Source organism: Silene latifolia, chromosome 1 (genome assembly GCF_048544455.1).
Source record: "Silene latifolia isolate original U9 population chromosome 1, ASM4854445v1, whole genome shotgun sequence".
NCBI classification, from domain to species: Eukaryota; Viridiplantae; Streptophyta; class Magnoliopsida; order Caryophyllales; family Caryophyllaceae; genus Silene; species Silene latifolia.
In genome coordinates this window covers 49367645-49377512 of record NC_133526.1, presented here as the reverse complement: position 1 = coordinate 49377512, position 9868 = coordinate 49367645, and the positions used below count along the sequence as shown (strand labels likewise).

Here is a 9868-nt window from a genome sequence, read left to right as displayed (position 1 = left end):
TTTTTGTCTTGAATTCCTGTACATTCTAATGAACATAATGTGTGTTTGTTTGGAATTATTTGTGTTATTGTAATATATTGATGTTGTTATTGTAATGTATTTGTGCTAGTTATTGTAATTTAGAAAATCTGTTATTGTAATGAGTATTATTTTAGATATTGATCTTTGGTTAGTGTTTAAAAGTCAGCTTTTAGTCAAGTCCAGTTATTTTGATATGAAAAGTTTGTTATTGTAATATATTGATGTTGTTATTGTAATGTATTGTGGTAGTTATTGTAATATAGTAATTTAGTTATTCTATACGTAGTATTATTTAGTTATCATTTTAGTCAAGTCCAGTTATTGTATTATTGTATCGATTATTGTATTATTAAAATTCAGTTATTGTATTAGTTGTTGTCATATTTTTTGTGTTTATTCTGATAATTTTGTATTCATTTGCTCGGTGATACAAACAAATGGGTCCTAAACGTAGCGAGGAGCCGAAGATGGTAATAAAGATGATTTGAAACGCTCAAAAGTAAATTTTCCAAAAAGAAGCTCAAGAAGGTTCTGGAACTTCAAAATTGAACATGTGAGTATATGTGTCTTTGCCCCCTTGTTATGAGTTTCTCTTTATTTGATGTGTTACTCTTTTTAATTTTTGCTTGATTTTCCATTTTCAGTGCTTCAAACATTAAAGTGAGCTGTCGTCCTAATGGTTTGGTTAATCTGGTAAAACAACTTGGTCCAAATCGTGAAAAGGTGTCATTGAGATCGGATTTGGTGGTTTGCTTGATTTTAAAGTGACCAGTATACCATTGGGTGTTATACCATTGTTTGTAAAACACTTTAATGCTTCGCTCATATTTTTAAAGCAAGAGATGTCAAATTTCTTCGTCAAAAGATGATGTGTGTGATGTTTTTGGATTGCCAAATGGTGGTGATAAGGTTGAGGTTGTTTATACTGGACATAGTGTATTGTCTTCACAAGAAACGTTGAAAGCCGAGTTAGGAAGAAGTTTAACGTAGAAGGGACAAATTATGTTACTATCCCCTTTGTTTATACCGCAATTACCGATTTGGGGGATGATGGGGGAGATGAATTTCGGAGGTCTGTTTGTTTGTGCTTTATGCTATGTCCATTGTCCTTGCTCCCCCTTCAAATTATGGAATTGACTTTACAATTCTTAAAGCGGTGCAAGATGTTTCACGTATCCACCATTTGGATTGGTGTGGGTATGTGTTTGATAAATTTGTCGCAGGTGTTGAGCGAGTGTAGAACCGGGTTCTCTACTTTGCGTGGTTGCATACTTGTTGTTATGGTGGCATACTTCCATCGTTTGTCTTTTAAGGAAAAAACAATGTCTTTCGAGACTCCTCTTATCAAGCACTTTGGGATGAGAAGTATTTTGTTAGTAGGTGTATTTTGAGCTCAAGTCCGGTTCGCTAGGTAATGGGGAATATGTCAATGGTGTGTATCCGTCTCGCAAACGCTTAAGAGAAGCAAAAGTCGCCGAGGTGTGTGCAATCGTTGATAAACCCGAACTTGGGAAAAAGTATCCGGAACTCGCCCTTTGTTGTTTTGATATCGATGATGTTATTCGAGCAAAGGCGCTGATGTAAGTTCCAATCATTCTTTCAATCATTTTTGTGTAGTTACTGTAAAGGTGTAGTGTAGTTATTTTAAAGTTTTGTAGCAGTTATTTTTCCAATTATTGTAAATTATTGTAAAGACTTAGGACAATTATTGTAAAGACTTAGGACAATTATTGTAAAGACTTAGGACAATTATTGTAAAGACTTAGTACAATTATTGTAAAGACTTAGGACAATTATTGTAAAGACTTAGGACAATTATTGTAAAGACTTAGTATAATTATTGTAAAGACTTATTATAATTATTGTAAAGACTTAGGACAATTATTGTAAAGACTTAGTACAATTATTGTAAAGACTTAGGACAATTATTGTAAAGACTTAGGACAATTATTGTAAAGACTTAGTATAATTATTGTAAAGAGTTATTATAATTATTGTAAAGACTTAGTATAATTATTCATTTTTTTTTTCTTTTTCTTAGGTTTCCCAAGCACATCTTTTGATGATGAAGAGGGATGTTGAGATATTTCTCCATTTGTACACGCAACGGAAGGAAGCGATGGGGAAGGAGTGTGGTTCTTCAACAGTTGAAGATTCTTCGACACCACTTGATTTCTTCGACTCCCGCTTTCATTAGTGACGATGATTCTTTGTTCACTAAATATTTCAATTTTATTTGTGAAAAAGCTGAGGAAATGAAACAGGCGGGAAGTAAACTGCCGTTGTATGAAAATTTTTGTAAGGAGCATGAAAAGGGGGAGCATGAAAAGGGAAAAGATGAAAGGAATGGGGGTTTTGCGTTTGATCCCGAAAAATATAAGGTGGTTTATTCTCGGGAGAAAGGTAAAAATAAGGTCCCTGATGCAGCGGTTTAGAAACCGAATGAGGAGGTGCCAACTGATGACGGCATTGATAATATTGATGTTGAGAATGAAGTTGTGGACTTGAGTAGTGTGGATGACGTTGTTAACAAAGTTGTCAACGAGGGTGTTGTTGGGGATAGAATCCAAGATAATTCTGTTATAAGTGCTTACCTGCTTTCGCATTCGGACGTTATGCCCGAGCATACGTTTTTGGGATTTGTGGTATAGGGTGTGATTTAGATTGTGAATCACCCAATCCCGATGCGATTGTAGTTTTGTTTTTTTGTGCAAGTACAAGGAGCTTTTTGCTCCTATTTTAATGCGGAGGAAGACGTACTTGATTTGTTTTTCGCACGATCATGACCTACGAATTGGGTAAGCATTATATGTTTTTTGTTCCCACTCTTTTTTTTTCTTTTTTTGCTAATATATCTACTATATAATTTGTTTTCATGTGGCAGGGAGGATTTGGTTGTGTTTTCATTTCATCACATGTTAACTCGAGATGACATTATTTCATTGTCTGCTAAGACTATGATCACATCGAACGTGATTGATTCTTTGGTCATTCTTACTTAATGACATCTTTGGTCAAGGTTGGGAAAGGGTTATCCCCCACAAGAAGTTTTTTTTGTACAAGTCATTCGGTATGTGAAATTTTTTTTATATTTTACATTTGATAAATTTACAATGGTTATGACATTATTCTATTGTAGTTACTTGATTATTGTAAAGTATATTAGTTGTTATTTTATTCAGCTAAAACAGTTTTCCTATTCTTCAATTTTCCTATTCTTCAATTTTGTTTATTGTTTCTGTGATTATTCTAATTGTATTTCGAGTTATTGTATTATACAAGTTCAATTATTCTGTCTTTTTTACAAGTTACAATAACTGATTTTTCATAATACAATAACATTGTTATTGTAATACAATAATCGATTATTGTATTACAATAACAATGTTATTGTATTATGAAAACTCAGTTATTGTATTATGAAAGTTGTTTTTGTTGTGATAGTTATTGTAAAGCAGAATAGTAGTTATTGTATTGATTAACCAAGTTTTTTCATTGTGATATTTCATTTTCTCTTATCGTGTGGTAATATTTTTCATAGGCTTCTTTGTTTAAGCTTATCAAAGTGATGATGATGAGAAAGATTTATACGAAAGGAAATTTCTAATGTTTGGGACACTTGTCATTGAGAACAATGAAGGTTCTCTTGACATTGGTGCCGATTTGGTAATTTTTCCAATTCTTTTTGTTCTTTCTTTCTTTCGTTGATTATTTTATCGTTGAGAACAAAGCAAAGGTTTGTGTACGTCTGTTTTATCATGCCAGGTTTTTATTCCTGTTCATTTTGGAGATCATTTTTTCTGTGTTGTTGTTAACTTTGTGGGGAAGACTGTGGACTATCTTGACAATCGTGTATATGATGATTTTGAAGATAGTATCTGGGTGTTGGCTACCAACTCTATTGTATGTACCTTATTATAAGTTTTTGTTTTCATCTACTTCTTTTAGTTATTTTTCTTGTTCTTTAGTGATGATTTTTGATTTAAAAATGTAACCAGGTTGAAATATTTGGTAGTTATCTTGTCGAGAAAGGTTTTGAAAGAGGCGGTGAGGTCCGCAATTTCAAATTTGTAAATGTGGCTTTTGGGTGGAAATCGGAAGGGTCCTAGAATTTGGATTGTGGTGTTTTTGTCATGATTCATATGATGTTTTTATTTGGGAAGTTGTTCAAATCGAGTTGCATGACCCATTGAAAAGGATCATATATAGAGTGAGATAGTGCCATCTTGGTTTTAGCCAATATCAACAAAATTAGGAAAGAATTGTTGGATTTGGTTGATGATTTTACAAAGACAAAGGCACCTTTCTTTGCTGTTTTGCTTGAGAAGCGTAGGCTAGCTGAGTTGGAAGCGGCAAGGGCTGAAGCTGATGCTTTGGAAGCTCTTAGGGTTATGGCAGAGGAACCTGATGATGGTGTAGGTACTCCGGGGCCTAGGAAAAAGAGTATGCCTGGTACACCTATGAGCGCTGGGATGATTAGATCAGGCCGAGGTAGTAGACCGAACTCTGATGGTCTTGGCTGCTCAATAAACTGTGGCAAGGCAGATACAAATCTTGTTGTTGTTTCAAAAGTTATGAGGGCTAACAGCAGATATACACGCGCTATGCCAAGCAAGAAGAAACAAGTTGTTGATTATTGTTTCTTGGATGATTACAATCTTGCAGATGAGTATGTTCATTTTTCTCCAAACTCAATGAGAAACAAGTTTGTGTGATTATTCTAATAATTGTATTCTACAAGTTCAATTATTCTATGTTTTTTTACAATTACAATAACTGAGTTTTCATAAAACAATAACTATGTTAATGTAGTACAATAATCGATTATTGTATTACATTAACATAGTTATTGTTTTATGAAAAACTCGTTTATTGTTGCTGGTAGTTATTTTTTAAATATTGTTTTTAAAATTTACTAAGCTTTTTTTTTAACTCCTTTGCAGTGAACTTCTGTTTTCTGCGGGCAATGCTATCTTGGATAGGTCTGATATTCTTTCTACGAAGCCCGATGATTACACTGAGTTGCGCGTAATAGCTGCCTGGTCAGTTGTCTTGAATTTCATGGAGGTTAAGGAGAAAGAAGCGCCAGTGATGATGTTCCTTGGGACACAACATATGGTATGATCTGTTTTTCATTGTTCAGTTACTGTAGAATGTTTAATCATTTATCTTCAATTTTATTAACAGTTTTATGGTATTTATAGGAAATCTTTGAAGAGATGCTAGAGCAAGCAGCGGATAGTGATGATGTAACTGACAGCCAGAAAGACAAGGTTGTGCAGTCTTGGTCCCATTTTTTAGGTGAAAATGTTGTAAACTCTGAGATCGATGTGGACCTTGTCTTCATCCCGTTGTCTTTAGAGAAGTACTACTTTTGTGTTTGTGTGAACTTTATGAACGAGACGGTTGATGTCTTTGGACCATACGTCGCATAAAGATTGGGAAAAATCCGATTTTTACTGACTTGCAAAGATTGCGAGACGTTTTTCTAACTCCCGATCATATACAAATGCTATTTTCAAAGTCAGAATTATTGTATTCTTTGTAACAAAGTTATTGTATTGTTTTAAACTTGTTATTGTATAGTCGTGCTTTCTAATTCTTTCTTTTTTTGTACATCTTTGTAGGTTAATTGTTTTTTCGACTTTTTGGAGACAAGGAAAACAAGAAAAAAGAAGGAGTTGTCATTAACACATTTACATTCGTGAATGTTGATTTTGAATGGAAAGCGACTATCAGGGGTGATAAGGAATCGGGATTTTACACAATGTTTCACATGCTCACATATGAAAGGAAGCACGAGCAAGGATTGTATGCGGTTAACAAGAAATGTGAGAGGATTCCTATATGGCTTGAGATGGTTGCTATTTTGTTGATGTCAGATGTCAACGAGTCAAGAGCATCTCTTTTGGAACAAATGGGAACTTTCAGGCGGAGTATATCGGAAGTAGAGAAAGAACTTATAAAATTCAGAAGATCAGGGAAGAAAAGGGTTAAAACAACAATTCATTTGGTCCTTCTCGGCGAAACACATAAAAGAACAATTGATTGATTATAGATGGATTTAGCAAACAATTCTAGATGGATTTGTTCGATAATCTAATGTTTAGATAGCTGTTATTGATTGTTTGAACAAATTTGATGTAGCTGTCATTGGTTGACTGAACAAGTTAGTGTTTTTGTAATGCCTTTAAGCTGTTATTGTAATATCTCTAGACAGTTATTCAAATGATCAAATGCAATTATTCTATCAGCCTTCATGTAGCTGATTATTGTAAAGCGTTTGCCCAATTATTTTAAAGCATACCTCTGATTATTTTAAAGCTCTCATGTATCTGATTATTGTAAAGCTCTTTCCAAATTATTTTAAAGCATATCCTTGATTATTGTAACAAATTGGCAAGTGCAAAGCATTATCAATCACTGTAAAGCATTATCAAATTAATATATTTATGGAAAAAAATCAGAACGATTGCGAATAAACTCAGCATCAATTATTATAAAGCATAATTGTGATTATTGTATAGTTTTCACATGATTATTCAGTTATTCAAATGATCAAATGCAATTATTTTAAAGCTTTCACGTAGCTGATTATTGTAAAGTGTTTGCCCAATTATTTTAAAGCATACCTCTGATTATTTTAAAGCTCTCATGTATCTGATTATTGTAAAGTTCTTCCCAAATTATTTTAAAGCATATCCTTGATTATTGTAACAAATTGGCAAGTGCAAAGCATTATCAATCACTGTAAAGCATTATCAAATTAATATATTTATGGAAATATATAAAGCATAATTGTGATTATTGTATAGTTTTCACATGATTATTGTAATAGCGCAAGGTATTATTAAATGAACAAAATCAGAACAATTGCAAAAAAATTCAACATCAATTAATGTAAAGCATAACTTTGATTATTGTAAAAGTCTAACACACTTATTGTAAAGTATACCCCTGATTACTTGTAAAAAAGTCTAACACAATTATTTTGCAATCTTGCGGTTATTTGTAAAGCATAATATGGATTATTTTAAAACGTAATCTTGATTATTTTAAAGCGTAATGCATTTTTCATTTTTCATTCTTCTTCTTCATCTTCATCCTCCATTTCGTTTTCCTCTTCATCTTCTTCCTCCAAAGCATGCTCAACAAACGGATTTGGACAGTTTCTCTTGTCATGGTGTCCCATTTGTTTGCAGTTATTACATAGCCTCTTCGGTTTGCTCGCCTTCTCAATTGCCTTATCCTTGTTTGATTTCATTCTCATGCCGCTTCCTTTGTTTTTTGCAATCTTGGGTGGAAGAACAATAATATTTGATTTTTTTGAACAACCTAAGAGCATTTCAGTTCTTGATCCTTTGTCAAGCTCTCTTTGGTTGGATTTATTTTCTCTCGGAATTGTAAAAGCATCAAACTTAGCTCCTTGATTTGATTATCAGGCATCGAGTTAAGAACACTTATTGTTGCATAAAACTCTGACCATACCCTTGATAATTCCAATTTTCTCAAATCAGTGGGATCGTAGTCTTGCAATAACTTTCCATCCAGTCCATACAAAGGCTTTCTATATGATTTCTTCGTCCATCTAGTTTCGATGTCTTTGCTCCGGTATGCTTTGCAGTCCTTTTCCTGATATAATCCATATAATGTGTTTACAAAGGATTCCTTTCCTCTCAAACATCTTGCACGTACATGTTGTTTCCTTTGATTCGTTATTGTGAGCAACCTGCATGCACAGTGTAGTTATTTTAAAAGGCAATCATAGTTATTATATAGTTCAACATGAATTATTTTATGCAGACTAGCAATTAACACCAAGGTAGAAGTCCTTCAGTTTTTTTATGTTTAATATAATGTTACAAAGTAGTTTTCACATGATTATTAATTTATTCAAATGATCAAATGCAATTATTTTAAAGCTTTTTATGTAGCTGATTATTGTAAAGCGTTTGCCCAATTATTGTAAAGCATACCTCTGATTATTTTAAAGCTCTCATGTATATCGATTATTGTAAAGCTCTTCCCCAATTATTTTAAAGCATATCCTTGATTATTGTAACAAATTGGCAAGTGTAAAGCATTATCAATTACTGTAAAGCATTATCAAATTAATATATTTATGGAAAAAAATCAGAACAATTGCAAATAAACTCTACATCAATTATTGTAAAGCATAATTGTGATTATTGTATAGTTTTCACATGATTATTGTAATGGTAAAAGACGGTTATTGTATTCTTTTATCACAGTTATTGTATGTTAAAGTAAAAAGACAGTTATGTTTATAAAATTGAATAACCTGAAATACTCTATGCTTCCTGTAGGCATCTTCAACATTTATAATGTGCATGTTTCCTTGCTCAGAAAATCCAACAACGGCACACGAACAGGGAGCCATTTGCACTTGCTCTTGGAACTCATAGAAAACAGTATGTGTGTAGATTTTAGAGGCATGTTTTTCAATCATTGTCTTAGAAGAAACCTGTGGCAATGTCTTTGTCACTTGCGAGCATCAAGAAATCTGTGATTATAGCGTTGTTGTTCCATTGCACTCAGAAAACGCAACCAAAATTCTACAAGTGTGCCGTCTATGCTCTCAAATCTTTTGAAATAACTGTTTTGACTCTCTGATCTTTGTGTAGTCTTCAAAAGGCAGCCTAAAGGCAAATCCCTAAAGTAAGCAGGTATCCATTTGTGCCTTTTGCCATACATGTATGTCAACCAAGTATTATCATTCAACTCAAAGTCATTAATCACTTGAGTCCATTTTTCTTCAAACTCAATGGGTTCCAAGTCAGTATCCCAAACAACTCCGCATATCCGCTCAACAAAGTCAGTCTCCTTACAAATCTGTGACTCAACTTTATCGGTAAGTTTTTTCATTATATGCCACATGCGATAGCGATGTCTTGCTTGCTTGAATACGTAACGCACCCGAGTTTAATTAGGATCTTGATCGGTAAGAATGCACCGAGGTTCCTTGTTGCCCATACAATCAAGGAACTTCTTAAGCACCCAAATGAATGACCCATCGTTCTCATGATCGACAAGTGCGTGAAGCAAAAGTCACCGATTTTTTGTGGTTGTCAACACCGGTGAATGGGGTGAAGGCCATGCGGTACTTGTTAGTACCGTAAGTAGGATCAAAGGTGATGGTGTCCCCAAACAAGGAATAATTCATTCTTGCTTGTGCATCTGCCCAAAAGAGTTTAGCCAAACAATTATCCTCATCAACTTGGTAAGCATAGTAAAAGCCATCTTGCGATTGAGAAAGCGCCTTTAAATAATCGAGAATCATGTCAGCATCATTCTCACCTATATAACATTTAATATTTCTTTTGAAGTTCTTGAAATCATTGAGAGATGCACCAATGTTTGCATACCCATTTGATTGTTCCATGAGAATTCTAAAAGTCTTGGTAGCCCCGATGTTGAGTTTACAATTGTTAACAATTTATCCGCTTCATCATGTAAAGGTTAAGTGTTCTTACGTTTTTCGGAATTCCCGTTCTTTGAGTGAGCAGAGCTTGTGATTATGACCTTCATAAAATGTATCAATAGCATACCCTATTAGCTCCTTAAGGTCATTGAATACAAAGACAAAACCGTATTTTTGCCTTGCAACCAAATCTTGTTATTTTTGTTTTCTTTGGCTCTCTGAGACCTTTTCCTCTTTTTTTTTTTCTCTCTTGTGTTTTCAAATTCAACAACAGGTTTGAGTTTTTTGCGATCCTCTTTGAATCCATGTATCATTGAGACCATTGATTTTTTGTCTATCAAACCATCACGGAATCTTGTTTGTGTGTACTTCCTTGGTATGAAACCACAAGCCACAGCATATAAA

General features: G+C 33.6%; 2 protein-coding genes across 2 annotated transcripts; one reads left to right on the top strand and one right to left on the bottom strand.

Moving 5' to 3' along the window:
- Window positions 1-4095: 4095 nt before the first annotated feature.
- LOC141646260 (uncharacterized) lies at window positions 4096-6182 on the top strand. The gene is made up of 6 exons (XM_074454218.1): window positions 4096-4123; window positions 4258-4690; window positions 4965-5139; window positions 5226-5426; window positions 5681-6013; window positions 6132-6182. The coding sequence occupies exons 1-6, from the start codon at window positions 4096-4098 to the stop codon at window positions 6180-6182; spliced, it is 1221 nt and encodes a 406-aa protein (XP_074310319.1).
- A 2879-nt stretch (window positions 6183-9061) lies between these two features.
- On the bottom strand, window positions 9062-9424 carry LOC141646250 (protein FAR1-RELATED SEQUENCE 5-like). Its single transcript, XM_074454212.1, has one exon. It carries the CDS (start codon window positions 9422-9424, stop codon window positions 9062-9064), a length of 363 nt encoding a protein of 120 aa, XP_074310313.1.
- Between the last annotated feature and the right edge of the window lie 444 nt (window positions 9425-9868).